This window comes from Denticeps clupeoides, chromosome 14 (assembly GCF_900700375.1).
Source record: "Denticeps clupeoides chromosome 14, fDenClu1.1, whole genome shotgun sequence".
In the NCBI taxonomy this organism is placed as follows: Eukaryota; Metazoa; Chordata; class Actinopteri; order Clupeiformes; family Denticipitidae; genus Denticeps; species Denticeps clupeoides.
The window spans coordinates 5904738-5926832 of record NC_041720.1 but is presented as its reverse complement, the minus strand read 5'-3'; the positions used below and the strand labels follow the sequence as shown (position 1 = coordinate 5926832).

Here is a 22095-nt window from a genome sequence, read left to right as displayed (position 1 = left end):
GTCTGGTGTCGCTCACCTCCTCTCGGTCAGAGCATTGTGGCTGAAGTGGAGGATGAGCTGATGAAGAGGGTCTGGCTGAACCTCAGCCACCTCCTCCTCTTCCTCCTCTACCACAGTCATAGGGGTTTTCTGCAAAAACGCCAATGATACATATCAAGACACTGATCGCACACACCAAACCCTAGACATGATGACATGATGCCATCACCATTGTGATCCAAGATATCTTCTGTCATTAGAACTTGATGAGAACATTGTTTAAAGCTGTTGGGTATTTTTGTTCAGCTTCACATCGCTGAGGGCCACACTTAATAACCAGACATGCACACATACACATCACACTCTCACACCAGGAACAGAAATGTTGTCTACGTGGCATGCTGAGATGAGTGATTGGAAGTGAGCGCTGCTTGAATGTGGTGGTCCAGTATTGGACCTTGTTCCGAGGGAAGGAGGTGAGTTGGGGTCAGCTTCTTGGTGGTTTAGGACAGAAACTTTAGCTGTGAGGGGGTGAGAGAATGGGCATGCATGTTGGTATGACAACACAGACACAGAGCCAATGAGGTTTCAATGCTAATAGCTAATTGGTAATATAAGCCCTACAAAGCCATTACAATTTCTGTATAATTGGGAAGTTTGGGGTATATTTGGACATGAAAGTCTGTGTAAAGCGTGTGTGATTTCAACTGAAATAAATGGGCTAATAGTGTAATAAAATTGCTACCTGTAGAAAATTATCTATGTCCCTTTCTCCGCTCTGTTATAACTGTTAATCAGTTTGTTCAACCAGAAAAACTGATGCACCTTCGGGTGAGTAAACGGTTGTTTGCAATATTTAGTGTTGATTTGCGTGTTGATTTGCGTAATGATTTTCGTATGTTACTTTAAGCTGATAAATAGTGGTGAAGAGTTAGCATAGTGACCAGATGGGTGACCAGATCTCCTCTTTCCCATGAATATAACTGGAAGGGTTTTTAGACTTGTCTGGGTGATGAAACATTTGTCGCATCATATGCATCTACACGTATATTCGTGCTAGTAAAAAAAAGCACAAGTGAAATTTTCACGAACCTCTGTGCCCCCCCACCCACACAACTACTTCCTTTGCATAAATTGAATTTCACATGCAACACACCAGCCTATTTTTTTTATACACAGCATAAAAGTAAAATTAATATATGCAGTGTGATCTAATTTTTTTTTGCTGGCCTGTCAGTAACACAGTTGACACATGAACACACTCGCCTATGAACCAGAAACAGGTTCAAACCCCACTTACTACCATTGTGTTAAGACACTTAACCCTGAGAGTCTCTGGATAAGGGAGTCTGATAAATGGCACGAATGTAAGTGTGCATGTGTACCTGTGCTGTCATCATTCACAGAACTAAATGTATATATACATATATTTTTATTTCTTGTTTAACTTGCAACAATCACAACAGACATCCTGGCATCCAGGGAAGATACGGGATGAAAGCACAGCTAGCTAAAAAAATGGGTCGAATATTACATCTGGTATAATAACTGATGGGAATGTCATCTAGCTGTTAAATACAGTGATAATGCTATGTAGTGGCTCCAGTGCATCATCGCCCAGAAAAGTTCTAATGTGTTTAAGGTATTCCTCAACAAATCTCAGAATTTCCTTTACACAGACTTCAAAGGATTTCATGACTCCTTTGAAAGGTTCCATCACTGCTGGTTAACCTGGCTGGGTTTATGGTTTCTAGATGACGTGAACATGCCACGCACTGCACATTACGTTACGAGACTTACGAGAAAGAGAGAGACGACACCAAAACAGTTAGGCAGACCGGCAAAGATAGGGGGACGCTGAGCCCCTCTTACCGAAGCGCAGAGATAAACAGCTTTTCTAGTGAGTAGCGAAGGGGCAACACGCGGCGCACACTCATGCAGGCCCCGGACGAGCGTCGTTTGGCAGTGGGCCACACAGCCAGAGCGAAACGTGGCCGAAGAGGACATCAGGCGGACCGAGATCACGCAGCTCCGTGCCTCTGCGGGTATCGTGCTCACAGGGCATTCAGCGGTGGGTGCGGCGCCAGGCGGCCCACAAGGCACGGGGCGCGCCGGCGAGCGCCCGGTACTTACGGCCAGGTCCTGCACTAGCTTCTCCTCAAAAAAGTACTCCTCTGCCTCTATCCAAAATCTCTGATAGGTCGTGAAGAAGAGGTTAATTGAGCGATGCCTGAGGAGGAGCGAAGGGAGGGAGGGTTAGGTCACATCAGGTCCGGCCAGCAGAATGGGGCAGTGTTGGGATGGAGGAGATGGGAACAGGAGGCAGCATTCGGTGGGGTGAGTGGTGGAGGACCTTCACTGCATCATCTCACTGGTCACTTAAAGAACCCAAACCGTCACAGCTAACCGCTGCACTCATTACCACTCAATACACACTTCCACTAGTGAGAGGCGACTGACCAATCAGAGTTGCAGTGTACACGGAATGCTTGAGGTATGGAGGATGGCGTGGTTGGGGTCATGAGTTCGTTCAGATCTCACATTACCGTAAGCATGGAGAACAGACGGTCAAAGCTGGAGGTTTGGTACAACTTTTCCAGCCATACGTATCGATAGCCATTCAGGAAGTAATTATTATTTTTGTATCTGAAGGACAGCGGGGGTGTTTTGCAGAGACAACAAAAGAGGAAGACAGTTTAGGGATATGAACAGAGAGGCCATGTCCACACTGACGTCACTGGGAGACAGTACATTAAGCCTGGGCCAGGGCCGATGAGATGTGTTTGGTTATGTGGAGGCAGGATAACTACCCTTAACTGTGGAAAATCAAATAAGAGACGTCAAGGAAAGGAGAGAAAAAAGAACACTGCAATCATTCTCTTAGCTTTTCACCTTGATGGATAGCCAGAGTAATTCAATGTTTGGAGTTCAAGCCACTGGCAAATTGAATAAAGGTCAGCTCTTTACAGTATTTTGCGGAGGTTAATCGCGACTGTTTTGTGGCGATGGACTGTACCTGGGCAGGTTGTAGAGAGGGGCCATGCGGAAACAGGCCACCACTGCACGCTTGCGCTGCTTGGAGAGAAGTTTCTGGACGACGCACTTCTTGTTCCTCAGTGGCAGCTCCACCTGGAATTACAATTCCTTGAAATGTAGGGTGGCCACGACACAAGGTCATGCAATACCACGAGATTGGTTGAGTGCTGCGGTCTCAAGAGTGTACATTCATGCTTGTTGTTAATATAATGTAATAATAATGAATTCCCCTTGCTGAGACACTTCAGATTCATCTTTCATGATGACATAGTTCACCTCTGCTCCAGTGGTTGCTATGCAGTGTCAATCAAGCAATCATAAACAATATAATAAGGCAGACTGACATCGCAGAGATGTGTCAGAGTAATATTATTGCATCATTACATTGCAACATTGTAACTGTCGGGTATTTTAGCAAATCAAAATTCCTCTATAACAGACAACAAATTTTGCTCACCATGGTTTCGTAGGTCATAGATTTTAGAAATACTATCCATAAAATTAATAATATTGTGTCAAGGGTCATTTGTTTTCATGATTTTGTTTAAAAAAGTAAACCTCATTCACTATATTAATTAAATATGAATATTTTCAAAATATACACAATACCAAAATGTCCACCTTACATGTTCATGAAACCAGTTGATAATTGGTGCGGCTAAAGGGTAATCGCTTAGCTTTTCAATGACCTTTGACCTTTTTCATTATATTCTTATATATTGAGAGACACTAGTAAGGCAGTCACAGGACTTTTCACTGATCTAAAAAAAGCTTTATAGTTACTTAAGCAGAGCCATTCAGTGGTTGATGTTGTCAATGGAGATGAAAGGTAGGTGATGCTGACCTGGTCCAGATGAAACAGGGCGGCGGAGATGCCCTGCACCCGCTCCACAGTGTGCTCGGGGTCTGGACTCTCTTCATTCTTTACCACCACATCCCTGTACAGATTTAGCTGCCACTGCACAGCCGGGTCATCTGACTGTAGGTACAAACAAAGCTCCACCAATTTACTAGCCGTCTTAAACAAGTGGCCCCATGACACCATGAATGGGCTTCATTCAACCGTACCTTCTCCTGAAGGTGAAGATTGGATCTCAGCTGGTCCTTCACCTCATCGTCCGTATCTTTCTGTTATCATTAGAATGAAAATGAATTAGAGATAAAATATCATTCATTGTCAGTAATTTGAAGTTGCAATTATAGAGGATCCCAAATAGATGGTAGTAGAGGGCAATGGGAATAGGGTTAAAGGGTTTCAGATATCCTATAAACAGAATAAAATTTTAAATGGAAACAACAAAAAAGGATAGAAGGGGATAGATTCTCACCAGGCTGTAACGGATCTTGGCCAGAGAGATGAGCTCCTGGTCTCCTGGGGTGCACATGTTGAGGCCAATGGGCAGCATCTTCTTCAGGGCAGCAACAATGAGGGAGGTCTGGACGGAGTACAGCTCGCCTCTTCTCTTCTTGTGCCTCCTCTCCTGATCATGTCCTCCAGACTGGTAAAGACATGAACAAATTATTTAATTATGTGTAATATATGTAGTGGATAATGAAGTAATGCGTAATGGTGCTGCATTAATAAATTAAAAATTATGGTGGAAGAGAGAGAGACTGATGGCCTCTGTAATAGATTGTTAGTTGCCAGGAGGGAACCTGAGGAAAATGAATCACTCCACATGGCGATCTCCACGGTTCCAGCAGGAAGATATCGCCATGCTTTCTGAAGACGAACTGATAGTACAGGAGAAAGACCTTCCAGTCTGCTTACCTTCGCCATTTTAGTCTTGTTATCCCCAGTGAGGAAGTCCAGGTTGTTGACTTCATTCTGAACCACAAAGTTCTGCTCCTCCCGTTTGAAATTCTGCATTTGAAGAAAGGTTTATATAAGACACGAACCTCTTCCTGAGTTTAGGGTTTGATGAAGCGTGTTTGAACTCACGTGTGATTTACACCAGAGAATGAAGATCTCAGCCACCATATTGAAAAGCATGGTGGATTCAGCATCTGGTTCCTTCAACCACCGTGACCTGGGTAATATATAACACCCATTGCTCTTTTTATTTGATTCAAATTATTTTAAAAATATATAGGCATACATACACAGAAATGCCATACATACACACAAGTTGTATACATAAAAAGTGTATAAAGTGGTGTGTCAGATCATTCTAGTACCTATTTTCTTCTATAGAGTATCATCATGAAATATATAGCTGAATACACTGACATTTTTAGCAACAATCAAGTGTGGTTACTGATGTATGAAAACCAGTCATATAAAATGCATACAAATAAGTACTTGTCAATTAGAAACTATTTAACAGGAAATTCAAGGTATCAACGGTATCAGATTGCATTCAGTAAAAAACACCAAAATCATTGACAAAAGTTATTATGCTAGCTAGGCTGCTTTCACCTGTTGTTGTCCACGTAGCGGATGAGCATGGGGTAGAATCCATACAAGTCTCTACAGAGCACTGCAAACTCATCCAGGATCTGCAGCTCGGCCTCCTGGTTGTCCCCCTTAAGGTCGGAGCGCAGCAACTCTTCCTCTGCAACAACCTTCATGGTTTTCTTCTTCATCTTCTCCAGGGTGGGCAGGAAGTGACTCTTCAGAAGGTCTGGCCCGGCTTTGCTGATGATGGGCTGGCTGAACACTGCATGTCAATACCACAATGAGAGGAGAAACTTTTTTGAAATAAATGCCTGAATATAATTTTTTAAATGTACAACAAACATTTTTACAAATTAGTCCAGAGGTGTTATACTCGCTCAAACATTGTTATTAAAAGCATCTTACTCATAATAATGTACACAAATGTACTCTACATATTAATATAGTGCTATATATTGTTATTGGAACTCATTACTCAATCAATCTGAAGGAATAAATCCACTTAAAAAAGGAAGTTTAGAACTGACATATTTTGATGTCTAAGAATTGAATATTGAATATTCAAAGGATAAAACCAAGACATTTCTTAAGGGTGACCAGAAAAAAAACACTTAAATATTCGGTATTCACAGTTTATTGACCTGCAACCCTCTTCATCCATGGAGCATCGTCCACGCCCAGGTTGTTGTTGAGGATCTTGAGAATGCTGCCCAGGATGAGGCTGAGGTGGTCCGATGTGACCGTGGTGCAGCAGCTGACCCCGCTGTCCGAATTCTCCGGTCCTTTCTCCCACCAGCATGACAGATAGGTGCACAGCATGGGCAGCATGACCTCGATCACCTGGGGCATGTCTGTGTAGCGCGCGCCGGTCTCGGACACGTCACTGATGTCCTTTATTAGTCCGTCCAGACGGGGCATCTCATGACACATCTCCTCCACCGTGTCTGGCATGCTTAAGACTGAGCAGAAAGATTTTAGGCCATTTTATTTTCCAGAAGTCTTCAAAGCAACTTGCACAGGGATGTGCACCACCACAAAACACCACCAAATCCATACTACATTTCTACACCAATCTAATCAAGGAGTAGTAGAAGCGTATGTGAATTTATTCCTGAAGCTGCACTTCTCCTGCCTCAGATGTTTCACTAAGTGATGTGAAGGAAAATTGCACTGGCGGCCGGGGCGGACGTACTGGCTCTCTCCCTCGGGGTCTTGGTGTTGAAGACGGAGCGGGGGTTGTGCATGTTCAAGTTTGGCTCCAGGAAGGCTACTGGCATGGCCCCCACCACGGTAGACAAACACTCGCCCAAGACTGGAAGAAGCCTGCAGAGAAAGGAAATCACACGCAATCTTTTTTTTTTTTGAGGAGCATGGCAGTGTCAGAAAGTCAGAAAGTCATTAGATTCTGATGTATTGATTACTGATTGGCACATAATATTATATTTTTAGGAACAGATTTTAGAGGACCTATTGACTTTTTGTGCGGTTTTGAAATTCAGTGAAGGCAAATCAGGGCCACATTAGTGTCAGATGTGGGCCAGGGTGAATTTGCTATCCAGCCAGATTATTTTAAGAGATGGTAATAAATAATTTTGATTTGTTTCTGAAAAGACACACACAACAAAATTAAACCATATACAGGCCTTTCACTCGGATTCGAAATTTCTGAATTATTAGAAGTAGCAGGGTGGATGTCACATACCTCTCAACATAAGTGTTCTTGCAAGTGCCCAAAGAGTAGAGGCTGGTCAGGATGCGATAACAGGAGAGCTGCACATCATCCACTGAGTAGGAAACCCCCAGATTAGAATGTGATCTGCACATTTTCCTTTCAATTATCCATAATGAGTTGAACCAAAAGACATACACAATAGATCTGCTCCAAACTGGTACTCGATCACGTGCTTGAAAAGGGGAGTGAGTATGGGCAGCAGGGCCACCGTGGTGTAGTTGATGATCTGCGACACACCCTTCATCTGGCTACGCTGGGTCAGCTTGCCGAGTTTAAGGTTCTCCAGCGTTTTCTCCAGGTCCTCTGCGGCGTTCTCGAAGAAGGTTCTCACCCCAGCCTTCACCAGCTCAGAGCCCGACTTCATCACAGTTCTGTGAGAAAATGTAAACATTCAAATGTTGTACAGCCCAATAATCCAGAGAGGATTCTAAGTGCATCTTAAACCACAAACAAAGCAAAAAAAATCTTAAAACCACAGTAACATTTTTGTGAAAAATATATAGAGTTCCAAAAGTTTCCATTGACTAAAACTGGTAAACCATGAAAACATTTAATACTGCAATACAACTAGCTAAAGTTTATACCAATTATTGAATAATGAAACCTTAACAGTTTGGAAGGCTTCAAAAGTCAAAACAGAATAAAATTGGCTGGACTTAATCCTCCTTTCACCAGAAAGGTGAAATTTGGTTGAGCTGATCATCATGTTGAACACAATGGATTTGCAGCCATTAAACATTCCTAAGGGTCTCCACCAAAGTGAACTAAATACTCAAATCATCCACAAAATGATGGAATCAGATCTTACCTAAAGTCCAGGGACTGAGCCAGGATGTGCAGACAGCTCACCATGGTAGCAGAGTCACTCCCTATTAACACACGTTACATTTGCACAAGATTGGTTTGGACCCCCCATCCCTTCCAGCCCCAAAAAATTGCAGAAAAATGCAGAAAAATCCATGCAGAAAAGAGAATTCAGGCGGACGCAGGCAGCCTATTATCTTACCAAAGAGAGAAATCCTGTGTCTGACAAGGGCTGCCAGCTTATAGAAAAGACTAGAGGAAAGACGAGAAGTAATTTACAGCAAAGGCCGGTACAGATAAGGAGTTCACAGGTGCCAGGATGACAGCAAGAAGGGGTTAAAAAAAAGTTGCAGATGGAAAAAGATGAAGGTTTCTATAGACACCGTGGTTTAATGGGTAATTACCTGGTGATCATCTCCTTCTCTTTGTTGGAGGCATAGCCACTGCTGCTTAAGTTCTGGCTGGGTGAAGACAGGAAGTAAAGGCAGTGGTTCTTGAAGTACTGATCTATCAGGGGCAGGAGAACCTAAAGCATAATGGGAAATAGAAGTGTCTTGAACAATTGCATCTTATTTGAACATATATTTAAAGAAATTGTGGTGGATGCTTTACTTTGGCAAAGAACTTAATCTCCTGCTCATGGGGGGATTTATCAGTTTTGCCACTGGAAGCCATAGCCTCTGGGAGAAAAAAACAAACATATTCACAGTACACTGAATAAAGTGAACACTAAAAAAAATTTATGAATCTGTCACACCTATTATTAAAGCATTGCCATAATGTGAATGAACCAAACAGTGTCAGTAGCATTATAGTGAAATAAAAAAACTATTTACTCATAAGCATAAATAACACAGCTTTGTTTAAAAGAGCTACTGAACTACTGTAATGAGAAAAAAGACATGAAACAATCAACAGCTACGACTTACTTTTTCAGTGCATCCAAACTTAAGTAATCTGTCACACTTAATATTTTTGCATTGCTGTAATGTAAATAAACCAATAATCAATGTTATCATCTATTTTGTTTATTAGAAATATACCCAGGTGAGCGATAAACTCCTGAGCAGAGTCCACGTAGCTTAGGAGACGCTTCAAGAACTTGTAGGCAAAGCGTTTTTCCATTGAGGATGAGTCCTGTTCCATATCCTTCAGACCCCTGTAGAACAATAAAACCACATCATTATATCACTCCCTAAATAAATGTTTATTGCATTACTACTGCCTATATGTATGTAATTGAGATGGTTACATTATACAGGAGGGACATTGTCTTTGTCCAAAGAGAATGACTTATAGGCTTAGAATCAATGTACTTTTCATACATCAGGAACACACACACACACACACACATATACATAATTTAATTTTTTTTTCAAGAATCAAATAATCCTTTGATAAGGGAGGGTTATTGGTGGCAAAATTAAATCATTAAAATGTGTCATTAATTATTTAAAATGGAAAATCATCACTATCACAGGAATTATAAACAGGAAAAATCTGACTGACCCATCAAAGGAAGTGGGTGGGACTGATCCAACCAGTCTATTGCACTACCTTGGCACTACCATTCATGGATGCTACAATTCAAGATATTGGCCATAAGGTGCGGAACTAAATCATTAAACTTTTTTTTACTGCTACATATTCAGATTCAGCAACCTCTGCTTAGATAAAGTCAGCTCATGCTACAATGTCTCTTTCCAATTCTGATGGAAAATCACCCATGAAATGTAGTGCCATGTTGGAAAGGACACAGCCTCAGTCCATTCATCCTAATCATCTGTACAAGATCAGGCTAGATAATCTTAGTTTGATAAGTCAGACTGACAGGTCTATGATAAGTAATTCATCATGCGCAGAATGTGCCCAAATTAAATATGACACATTTAATTATTTAATAATATTTGGTATTATTGAATTAACTCCTTAATTTAACTATATTAAATAATTCATTATGTATTTATGTATTTACTTAATTTTGGCACTGTCAGCCCTGCATAGCTGCAATCAGTATTTGATTAAATATATCACTAAATGAAGTTGTGTTATATAAAACTTCAATAGAAAATCCATACTATAACCATACATTAACAGTAACAGCATTGTAAAAACATTAGTAGTCCAGTTGTTGTCCTACCTCAATACAGCATAGCCATTAAACTGTAAAAATTTAAAAAGATCCTGTGCCTTCTCTCGATCCCGGAACTTCTCTTTGGCTGTCAGCGTGTCGTAGGGCACCAGCAGTGGGTGGGTGCCACCCCCTGAGGGATCATGAATGATGTTAAGTCACATGCATGAGTTGGTCAGCCCTCATACTCCCATCACAAAACATTTGTCATTAGGCCAAAATCCACAATGCTGCTTACAATGCTTCTTGATTACATCATATGACCATCATCTTGACCATCATCAACAGTACCTTTGCTTTGCAGCTCAGACTTCTTCTTCTTGGCCCAAATGTTGTGGTAATTTTCGGCCACGATCTCCACCATTCCCTGTATTTGAGTTTGGGATTTTGAGGACAATGTGCATCTATTTAGTGATTATTAGTTACATATTAATGGAATACCATTAGTACATTACTGCATACATGCATATGCTAACTGGCCACTTAGATACCTTGTAACAACTGTCACAAGCCACAAGTACAACTACTTCAGTACAGTAGAGACACTCTTGTTTCTATTAGTATACAATGCACTTACAATTCTGTTACACATATTTTCTGTTTTAAGTTAAAGACAAAAAAGTGCAATATTTGGTTATGTTTGGTTTGGTTCATTGTATACTTACAATATTTGCAATACTGTGGTCTGTATATTTCACTGCATATCACTGCATATCATACCGTGTATGACTATGTATGTGACAAATAAAATTTGAAAGAAAAAATTTGCAGTCATCTGCTGCTGTGTACCATAACTAACTAAACTGAACATACATTTCCAATACATTTACATGAAAGACCCCACCTGGATCTCCCGAGACAGAATCACATTCCCCATGTCAATAGGCGCCGGGGTGTATCCACCAGTCTGCAGGAACGCAACACATAAACAAGAATAAACTGTGCCACGGCGAACGTAAAAGACAGTGAAGACAAAAGAGCTTGTTCAGCAGAGGCACACAGGGAGCACCTCTGAAGTCTTGCGTTGCTTCTCGCTCTCCCGTTGTTGGAACAAGGCCTCTCCCTCTTTGGTCCTCTCAATATTCCAGCCCAGAGCAAGCATGCTTTTCAGAGACTCTTTTACTGGGTAACGATACGTCTCCCGCTCCTAAACACAAACACATTTTTTCAGTTTTATGTTCAAGGTTATAAGATTTTTTTTTTTACTGGCCTATCTTAATTTAAGTTTTAGATCAGTCTTTTGTTAATATGTAATAAAATAAACTGGTATTGAACAGGGCAACATTTTAAAATGATTATTCATCTAGACTCATCTAGTGGTACTACCTTCTACCTAACTATGAATATGTATTATGAAGTGTTCGTTAATTGATTTTTGTTGGTTAGTTTAAATACACCCTGGAGACCGGATTTGGTGCTAGAACTTCACAGGAAAAAGAATGTTTAGATGGAACAGTACCTTCTCACTCAGGGATTTATATGGCTGCAGAAGAGGGTGGACTTTGGATTCGTTGTCCACCTTCTCTCCAAACATCCAGCCCTGAGCCATCTAGAGGACGAAGGGACATCCATCCTGGTCAGGTTTAAAATGGGGCATTTGCTTTGGTGAGGCATCTGCTTCTGCTGATGCGTTTGAGGGGCATACCTTCTCTGAACACCATTTCTCATGGGAATTTTCTGCGTACTTGTTAGCGATGTACTCCAGCTTCTCCGGCAAGGAAATGCTGAAATGAACAGACACACAAAAAGACTTGAAATAACTCAGGACAGAACGGAAACAAAGGGTATGATGTTATTTTGCTGCCCTTGAAAGACGCACTTGGCAGTGTTGATTGGCTGGGGATCAAAGTTGCCTTGGGTATCAACGGAGACCTGCTTTTGCAGGGTGGTCTGTGGGCTGGCATCCACAAAGTCGGGTGGCAGAGCTCCCGATATGGCGCTCAGGCACAGCATAGCCATTTTGAAGAGCTCTACATCGTATTTCTACAGGACGTGGGCAGAAGCACAGGGTGTCGTAAAACACCCCAGTTCCACAGGGAGCTGTGCAGCCTCTCTGCTTGAAATATCACCTTTCATATTTCATAAATTATGGTATATTTTTATCACAAAACTAAATCTAGTTTTCTAGTTGGCACAACTTAATGAAAAAGCCTTTTCCCTGGTACAAAAACATGAAAAAATAAATTTGTCGCTTAAGACTGAGTAGCAGTATTTCACCTTCTGGGAAAGGGCATCAAAAAGTCCCCAGAAGAGCTTCTTGGTGAGCAGAAGCTCTTCTTCAGAGGCAATGCCAAAGCTGCCGAGGCCCGAGGGCAGGCAGTAGTACTTCCAGTTCTGTTCGTAGTGATTGGTCAACAGCTGCAGAAGCAAAAAAAAAAAGGATAAATCAGAAGAATGTAGAAATGTAGAAATGTCCGTTCTACAAAACTGAACAAAAAAAATATCCACCTTAATGGGCATCATGCAGTATTCTGACAGCATGGGCACATCAAACACCAGGCGCCGCAGGAGCTGCTGTAGCATGGAGGGACGCAGGTTTCTAAAGGAGAAAGAATGAACAGCCATTACAGCAAAAAACGCTTTTCTCTTTTGTTGTCACTTTTATTTTGTAAATGTTTGGTTGTACTAGAAAGACAGTCTGTCTAAGGAGGTAAAAGGAAAATGGTAAACACTGAATTGAGTGTAATGACTAGTGCAATGAAGTGTAATTACCTACTCATTAACACCTGATATGTGAGAATTTGCTAAATGAAACAAATTTCAAGATGGAGAGCAATAAAACTCCAAATTAATATTCGGAGTGGTGATAAAAAGAGGCAGATGTGCATCATTTTGGAGCTCTAAAGGACAAGTCAGAGCAGCTAAGTGAAATGGGCACTTTGGCCTGATGAGAAAATGTATAATGTGAGCAAGAGTGATGCACTGTGGGATAGTGATGGTGGGCCCTTACGTGCATATGGCAAGCAGGCATTCTTCAATCGCGTCTCTCTGTGCCTTGGTGAGCGACCGGCCCTTGGACAGGCGATAGATGGTGTGCAGTGTGGAGTCCACCAGCATGGCGTAGTGCTCAGTGTTAGCGAAAAGGTCAGCGCAACGGGTCAACAGTGGAAGCACAGCTGATCCGATGTAGCGGTTCAAGGCTAGGGCAGTTTTAGTGGTTCTCAGCGCATCCTGTGGGAAAATACATTACTATTAAACCATTTAATAATATTTAAAAAGCTTTTTTTCATCTGTGCTTAATGGAACTGTGCTGGGTTCTAAGCCTGTGGTCAAAAACGGAATTGCAGTTTTTGGCAGAAATGTAATGGAACATAAAATCCAAAGGTTAGAATAATAGGAAACAGTATCTGAAAACTTATTGTTTATTATTTTTATAGTTAACAAAGTGATTTCTTGAGTTTTTCTCGTATACCAGTTAATAAGACGACTTACCTGGCAACAAAGTTACATGCTCACCCAGAGGTTAAAGCACAAAGCGACAGAGGCACAGGTGGAATTGTTTGATGACTCCCACATAAATCAGATCCAGCCAATGTAACCCCCACCAACCCCCCCATTAATATAAAATATTAATATAATATTTTAATTATCTTGCATAACTGGTAATAATAATAATAATAATTTCTTTATTCATTTCATGTGACAGCAAAATAATATCATGTTTAACAATCTGGTAACGTTATTCACCCCCTGCCCGAATACTTATCCAACCCCTGTGTTTTTAGGGGCGTCCAGCATTTTTTTTTTTTGTCTGTTTCTTTGAGGAGATCCAACGTTCATCATGGGTTTCCTACACAGCTGATCGCACAAGTGAATTTTTTGACATTTACGGTGTTTCATTGTAAAAGAAAAAAACACGTATTTTAGGCCACTGCTTTAGGAAATGCACTTTGTAAGTGGTGATCTGAGGCCTCTCCAACCACTCACCGATTCCAAGGAGGCGGAGGCTCTTAGGTCAGGCAGGAAGCCCACCTCCAACAGGTTCAGCAAAAAGCTCTGTTCCTCAATACCATAAACACGGTCCAGAAACAGAACCATGGGGGACTTGTGCTCTGGGTAGAAGCTGGCCGACATGTCGGGTTCAGTCACAGTTCCGTCTGGATAGGGGGTGTGAGGTGAGAGATTAGGGAGATTAAGGGGAGGGTGGACATAAAAGAGAGGATGATGGGGAGGGTGACATTGTCAAAGTCATTCCCGTAGTTGTAGTTGCGCCATGAATCAGCATGCAGCCCAGATTTATGGGGCCATAATACACTAATATGCTCTGAGTCACACCTTTATTGACAATGGGCATCTTCAGTGGTATGCTAATGATGCCCACGAGGTCCGTGGTTGGCACCAGGGAGCGCAGAATGGCACGGATTCGCAGGGCTTCCCCTTTGCCTGCATTGATGAGCTGAGCAACAGAATAAACAACATAAACATATCATCAGTGAGACTTTATTCATTCAAGCAACACAGAAAAAAAGACAAATCAGACAGATACAATAAAATGCAATCTATTAAACAATCTATAAAAATGGAAATTAAATAAAAAGCTAAAGAATGAAAGGAAACACCCTCAGATCCTTTGGCCGGGCAGGGACCATAAAAATTATTTCACTTAATGTCTTATTAAAAAAATATTTTGAATGTGATATTTGAAAATAAAATGTAATCTTGATTTCTCTCTTAACTTAAAATTAGTCATGATTGGTATACTTTGGAGCACACTCACATGCATCTCTGGCGCACATCGGCCCAGCAAGTCAATAAGGGCCGAATAGAAGGACATGATTGCATTGCCCATGTGGGCCACCTCTTCCTCTTCCTCACCCTCCGCAGTCCTATAAAATACACAAATAAAGACAGCACATAAATAAGCGTAATGAGTTAAGCGTATGAGTAAAAAAATCACATGAGACTGTTTTTTATTGCTCGCCTAAATGGACAATTTAGAGTTGGCAGTCTAGAGTGCATGCCTTTGGATGGTAGGATGAAACCGGAGAACCCGGAGGAAAGCTGCACCATCATCGGTCCACAAGGGGGCCAAAGCATACATTCTATACCAGGTTCTAATCTAAATCTCAAATTGGTCTCAAAGGTGTCTTAAATTGATGATATTGTTTAATGTTCCTTTCATATACTAATTAACACTGAACCTTACCTAAAAAAAGAACGGTTAATTGCAAAAAACTTACACAGGGGCGCCTCCTGGCAGCAGGCTCGGTAAGTCCAGGGTGGGATCCTCAGAGATTGTAATGGCCTCCTGCATGGCAGCCAACAGTCCATTGCCCCCCTCTCCCCTCAGTGCAGGACCAAAACACTCGGGCCTCCGAATCAGCAGCTTCACCACCACATTAGCGTTCTCCTCCACACTCTCCCCTAGAGTCACAGAGATGCTTTACTGAAACTGGGTTTGCCCAACACACACTGGACATGATGATAAAGTGAAGTGATTGTCACATGTGATACACAGCAGCACAGCACACAATGCACACAGTGAAATTTGTCCTCTGCATTTAACCCATGACCCTGTGTGAGCAGTGGGCAGCCATGACAGGCGCCCGGGGAGCAGTGTGTGGGGACGGTGCTTTGCTCAGTGGCACCTCAGTGACACCTTGGCGGATCAGGATTCGAACCGGCAACCTTCTGATTACGGGGCCGCTTCCTTAGCCGCTGCGCCACCACTGCCCCAATGGGCCTCTCAACAATCAGCCTGTAGACAATGTGTCTCTAATAAAGGTGTCAAAATGGTGTGGCCTCTACGTACCGTTGACAAAGACTGCAAAACGAAGGAAAGACAGGTAGCGCTCTCCTTCAAAGGGGTTCCAGCCGATGTCAGGGTAGCCCTTAGCAACCAGCATGGCACAGCTCTGTAGTCCACAGCCTGCCAGGTATGTGACCACCTGAAGACAGAGGAGGACAAAGAGTAATGACTGACCAGCTCTCGTCACAGGCGCCAGAGCATCCATCACTCTTCCCCTGACAGGTCCACTGAATAAACATGAGCTGATGCCTCGCCACAAATCAATTTCATACCCACGCAGTGACGGTAAGGTCACCTCCGAGAGCTACAAAAGGTGATGTTGGTTATGTGCATATTCAGTTTTCAGGCAATCAACTTTGGATTTGATGTGAATTGGGAAGGGCCACCTTCTCTAGGTCTGGCTCTTCCAGCGCGAGGGCAAGACCGTTATTATCCATCACAGAGGAGGCTGCTACGTCCAACGGAGTGGATCCCCTCATAGCTGGGGAGGCTGCACACACACACACAAATGCACGACAGCACAGACACAAACACAGTCCTCATTTAAAACAAGCGGCCTGCTTCAGACCAAAATTGATACGAAATAAGTTAAAGGATTTTGATAATAATTCAATGTGGCCCTGCAAACAGCAGGGGGCAGTATTACTTCATTTATTTATCTTCATCTAAAACAGTGCTTTTCATCAGGTATATGGATTACATGATCAAACCAACAGACAGGAGCACAGAGGTCGAGTTCCGTCTGATTAGTGGCTTGATGTGATGAAACGTAGAGAACTAAAAGAATTGGGGGTGGGGGGTGGGGTTGTTGGTGGTGCTCTCAGTAGGTAATAAATGGCTGGAGTGGTTGATGAAATCCGATCTACTTTCCTCACGTTCCCCTTGAAACAGGGTGGGTCATTTATTGACGTGTATCAGTCCCGCGGGCTGCGAGGTACTGAAACCACACTTGTTAATGAAGGCGGCAGCCTCCGATTATGAGCCCCCCTGCTGGCAGCTGCTACTTGTAGTCTATCCTTTTCGTCACAACTCCCTGAGTCATCTGTCCCTGCCCTGCCTTGCAAAAAGAGCTGCCACCTCGTAGCCCTCTCATCAACAAAAACAAAAAAATATTGAATAAAAGATACTGTTTTTTTTTTTTTTGCCTGCCACCCACTGTGAAGCCTCGTCAGCTGAGATTTACGATTCAACACTCTGTTTTACATGGAAAAAAATGTCCTGCTGTCAGACATTTGCATGGAAATTCGATTAAAACTTTTGCACTCAGCTGCCTTCGCAGACTCGCTGCAGTGGATTTGACTGATAAAGCCATTGGATCAGGATGGCTGCAAGATCATTAGTGGCTAAAATGTTCCATTATTATATTTCAAACAGGTTTTAAAACAGATGTCACTAAACATTGAAAATATGAGGGTATCTAAAATGTATCTATAAATCTATTTTATCTATGCTTTTTTTTCACACACACACACACATGCAGTTCTAGATTGGGTGGGCTGGCACAATATTATTTGTATCTTATTTACTGGCAGGTTTTACAGTCTTTTTAAAAATTAAAAGACCAGATCATCTTCCCATCACTGAGCCTCTTTCCCACACTTCCCTCTGTCAGTTTGAAATATGCATTATAGCCAGCTGAGAGGTCATGTTGTGAACATCCTTACATGTTCACAATCAGGTAACACCATCTAGTGGCACTTCCTTATATGACACCGACTACAGACTTACAGATAAGGTTTGGTTATTTGTATCTGAAAAAAATTATGTGCATTATGTGTAATATTAATCCACGTTATGTCCTATTTTTTCCCAAATTTTTCCACAATTCCTGCTCCCAGAATGACCCCTAACTTGTGTCAAGTATGAGGTGGCTGGCGCACCCAGGCCGACACTGCTGTTCTCCAGGAGGTAGCTCAAGTGGTCGAACATGGCCTTCTGGTTCTGCCGGCTGATGCGGCAGAAATAGCAGAGGAAGCGGCAGCAGCTCGCAACCATGGCTGGGAAGGCGATCTCCTATAAAACAGAGACACAAACAAACACAACCGCCATCAGTCAGGACGAAACCAGCATTCCAGGCCGTCGTGATGCCCAGGCATCCATTTAAACACATTGTTTGCATTGTTTGGGATAAGTGGGTCGCTCTGAAACCCCAGGAGACGCAGAGATCGCGACATTACGCGGAGACGGCCAGGCGAGGGGATGATCTGACACGCAATAGTAGTCTTGGTCCTACATATGGCCAGAGTAAACAGATCTCTGAGCAGAGGGCTGGAATCTGCAAGCCACACGCGCGGGACCACTTTCATGTGTTCGCCAAACCCCCAAAATGAGAGACGACATTGTGGCACCCAGGGATTCACCACTCTTAACCCCCCCCCGCCACACACACACTTACACTCTCCTCCCCTTATTTCACATCAGGAGGGGGAAGCATGCCCGTCTTCTCATACACCCCAACAAGGACTGGCATGAGAGCCCACCCCCTCAGCCCTACACCCACCCATATCCTGCTGGCCCTTCCTGACCCCCCCGGGGGAGTATTAAGTTGTTGGGCTTGGGTAGAATGCACACCTGCTGAGTGCCATGTCTTCATAACAGACAGCCGTTCCCCTATGGCTGGCCTAGGGTTACAGCCCTGCCTTAACCACTAAGCTGGAGATCAGTGAAGACCTCAAGGTAGAAGTGGCTACTGTACAAGAAAACCAGAAATTAATTTGTTTTTTAGTTATGACTAAAAAAAAACAACATAACATAATTTCTTCCACTCCTTTAAATTTCTATTTATCTTCAGCCAGCAGAAAAACTGTACTGTTACAAATGTGAGACGAGAGACATTTATATATTTATGTTTACCCATCATTTATGTACAATGTTTGTGCCATCATGGGGAAAAAAAGTTAACAAGGAGGTTACCCATGACTGTACCTGTGATTTGTCTCCTCCCAGCACGTTCACCATCACCTCCATGACAGTCTCGTGCATGCCCAGCACTCTCATCAAGTTTGGATGCTGGTAGAAAACCTTGTTGTTCATGATGTCCCTTTGGCGAAATGGTGCAAAGACTTTTAATTATTACAACTATTTAACTCATAGTTAAAGACAGTCCAGCATTTTTCAATAACAAAATAAGAACTCCAAATTCCTTTTTTATTTTCAGAACAACAGAAACTAATATTTAGTACTGTCTTCTAATAGCATGATTCAGTTACAGTTTCAACTTTAGTTTAACTTTTTGGATTAATTGCTCTATTGGTTACACATAATAAATAGGGTGAATAAGCAGGGTAAATAAATGTTAGGAAAGTAAACAAGGAAAGCAAAATTATTTTAATAATATTAAATAAATATTACAGATATAAATAATATATTTAAACATTTTGTCAGGAACTGACTCCAGAGGGGGCGCTTTTTTGTATTGTCTGTTGTGTTCCTCATTAGTAAAGTGAAATTGAAGTGATTGCCATTGAAAACACTGCATCACAGCACATGGTGACACAACGAAACGTGTCCTCTGCTGTTAACCATCACCCTTGGTGAGCAGTGTGTGGGGACTTGATCACCTTACCTTGATCATGTGCTGCTGTTTTGTATGTATAAATGTTGCCTTAACTGCATAATTTAAAACTAGACTATATATTACCATGAATCATTAACTGTTTCATGTAAATTCATACTATACTATACATAATATAAACTATAAATACACACTATACACTTTCCTTCATGCTTAACATACCCGAGGCCATCTATCATTAGCTGGCCCTCTTCCTCGCCCATGCGAACGCTGAGAAGGGAGCGGATCTGGCCGAGAGAGGCCAGGAGGTTGATGGCGTCCTGTACAGAGGCGGCGCTGATGGTGTAGCTCCTCTTCATGGAGCGCAGCAGCTCGCCGATGCCATCGTACTGCCGCCGCAGCAGGCTGAACATGGTGCGCACCAGCTGCGGGTCCTGGATGATGCACTCCTGTGCCCAGCACACCATCGTCTGGGAGATGAGCTCCTTCAGGTTGGCTGGAGGAGAGGAAGGGTGGAAGTTAAATGCTACGAATCCAAAGGCGGCCTAAATCTCACACTCTCTATGTCACTCAAGTCCTTTAGCAGAGGATTCAGATCAGGGTTTACTCAGCTGCAAACGCGTTCCAATTCTGGTCCATTCAACTGATTGTAATTGGGATTTTGCAGTCTCACTCCACTTGACTGAATTAACTACAAAGTATTAAAGTCAATGGCCAATTATTTTAGTTAACAGGAGTACAGAACCGTCCAGTACTACAGTCGTAAGTGTGGTAAGGCTGTAAAAAGACTAGAACCTGAAGCCAAATGCTCTTGTACCTCTAATGCCCACCGCTCTTTTCAGAAGTCCCCCTAGGTGGACTTTCCAGACTATCCATTTAGACCCATTTGGACACCATATGTTTAATTTGAGATTTATTGAGTTCCTAAACTATAAAACTCATTTGTTTCACTTATTGAATAACCAATGTTATTCACTATATCTACTACAACTGTTTTTAATATTGTTAATAACATTAGCAAGATGTGCAAAGTGTAGATGTGCAGTTATGAACCCGGTGACCCAGAAGTGATAGCGTGGTTCGCAATGTAAGCCGGTGGATATAAAAATTTTTTAAAAGATAATTCTCTTCAACAACTCTCTGCATGGTCAAAATTAAATGAAACAGCAAGAAATGAAACAGTCCTCAGACTACAAACCATTGAATTATCATCGGCACACCCCTTTCACCCAGAGCAAATGCAATCTTGTCTTGTTCTGGAGATCATGATTCACTTTCTGCTGTGATTAAATGGCATTACTAAAAGCAATTGCTCTACACGCGTGATTGAATCGCTTTTGCGCGTGGCCTCGTTGATTCAGTGACTTGTGCGGCCACGCGCTGTTATTACTGCATCAGAAGCGGCCAAAACACCAGCTCAGCACTTTCCTCGAAACACACACACACATAAAAATAGACGGCATTAATGTACATAAATCACTTCACAATACATGGCTCAGAGGAGCAAGACAAGTCTGTATGAACAGGAAAGTGTATTTGTATCCTCATTGAAAGCATTTTAATCCAGATGTAGAGTATACGTACTTATCAACTGGGCAAGATCCATACAAGCATGAAACTGCCCTTTCTCTATTTGTCACAAAACAGATTGGGGCTAGTCCTGTGTTAAGGGCCTTGCACAAAAAGACAAAAATTAGGAAATGAAGTTAAAATGTGCCATTCCTTTTCTGCTCTGCTTTTAAATATAAAATATATATAACCCATCTACGACGTCTGAGATTTCTGTTTGAAACCAGAATCAGAATCTGATTTACTGACCAAGTATTTTAGAGAATATATGAAGAATAAATTGTTGTTGTTTCTGTTTTTTTATCCTCATATATGCACAACTAATATTTACAAGTGACTCTAATGCTGACCAGACCAGTAAACACTTAACATTTTTGAAAGAGGTCACTTCATGAGAGCTACTAAAAATGTTGTGATTACCTGACAGGTAATAATAGTAAAGTGGCAAATCTTATTTAAAGGTGCGAAAAGAACAGAAGTAAAAATAATTATTATGAAATAATTATTATAAAAGAACATTCCAAGGGGGTGTTTTGCCAAAAATAACATTTAAATGACATCCAAACTGTATTGGTTTAAATCCAATTTGTGTCTTGACATCACAATTTGAACTGACCTGCCTCCAAATTACTGTATTTTCAACTTGAGTGACTGTAGACCCTCTGCTGATGAAGCTTGCCACATTTCTTAAGGTTATTCTGTGTTTATGCTGTGCCAAAGTGGTATCTAAAGGTCAGATAACACTTTGGTTTCTAAAAAAAAAAAGAAGCAATTCTGCATTTTAAATTGAATGCTCACACAGAAACCTGACATAAATGTCAAGTTATTGTTTTGGTTTTTGGCTTATTGGTTGGGAACGGATGAGAGGACAGGGAAGGCTGTCTTTTCACCGAGCTCCACATCACATCTGCCCCAAGCTGCGAACTACCCTCTTCCTAAAAATGGTGGCTGTCACCAGTGACAAGGTCAAACCTTCGGTTATAATGTGCAGGGAAGGGACTGCTGTTTTTGTGGATGAAAAAAAAAAAGTTGACTTTTCAAAGTTTGTGTCAGAAAATGCATTGCAAATAAATGATACCGAGTTCAAAATGTTTCCTTGCTGTGTGTTTTCGTCCATTACAAAAAAAGGACAAACTAAAAGATAAATAGCACAAAGATCCTTTGTTCAATCAGTGAGGTGCAG

At 41.9% G+C, this 22095-nt stretch overlaps 1 protein-coding gene across 5 annotated transcripts in view; it reads right to left on the bottom strand.

The window, feature by feature from the left end:
* The window catches only part of ryr3 (ryanodine receptor 3), a 75045-nt gene that overhangs the window by 10335 nt on the left and 42615 nt on the right, over nt 1–22095 (bottom strand). For all 5 annotated transcript variants that reach the window (XM_029002218.1, XM_029002217.1, XM_029002219.1 and 2 more), the window contains 37 exons: nt 19566–19839; nt 18755–18869; nt 17710–17842; nt 16216–16319; nt 15833–15968; nt 15261–15444; nt 14798–14906; nt 14356–14476; nt 14008–14177; nt 13031–13251; nt 12529–12619; nt 12298–12438; nt 11900–12063; nt 11726–11804; nt 11540–11629; nt 11090–11227; nt 10925–10987; nt 10372–10447; nt 10090–10213; nt 8993–9108; nt 8562–8629; nt 8354–8475; nt 8152–8201; nt 7954–8014; nt 7281–7516; nt 7116–7197; nt 6606–6736; nt 6055–6372; nt 5435–5675; nt 4958–5045; nt 4787–4879; nt 4344–4514; nt 4084–4143; nt 3860–3994; nt 2996–3108; nt 2113–2209; nt 17–129 (listed from right to left, as the gene is read on the bottom strand). In XM_029002218.1, coding sequence (XP_028858051.1) covers nt 17–129; nt 2113–2209; nt 2996–3108; nt 3860–3994; nt 4084–4143; nt 4344–4514; nt 4787–4879; nt 4958–5045; nt 5435–5675; nt 6055–6372; nt 6606–6736; nt 7116–7197; nt 7281–7516; nt 7954–8014; nt 8152–8201; nt 8354–8475; nt 8562–8629; nt 8993–9108; nt 10090–10213; nt 10372–10447; nt 10925–10987; nt 11090–11227; nt 11540–11629; nt 11726–11804; nt 11900–12063; nt 12298–12438; nt 12529–12619; nt 13031–13251; nt 14008–14177; nt 14356–14476; nt 14798–14906; nt 15261–15444; nt 15833–15968; nt 16216–16319; nt 17710–17842; nt 18755–18869; nt 19566–19839 — 4828 coding nt within the window. The remainder of the gene's footprint in view (nt 1–16; nt 130–2112; nt 2210–2995; nt 3109–3859; nt 3995–4083; nt 4144–4343; nt 4515–4786; nt 4880–4957; nt 5046–5434; nt 5676–6054; nt 6373–6605; nt 6737–7115; nt 7198–7280; nt 7517–7953; nt 8015–8151; nt 8202–8353; nt 8476–8561; nt 8630–8992; nt 9109–10089; nt 10214–10371; nt 10448–10924; nt 10988–11089; nt 11228–11539; nt 11630–11725; nt 11805–11899; nt 12064–12297; nt 12439–12528; nt 12620–13030; nt 13252–14007; nt 14178–14355; nt 14477–14797; nt 14907–15260; nt 15445–15832; nt 15969–16215; nt 16320–17709; nt 17843–18754; nt 18870–19565; nt 19840–22095) is intronic.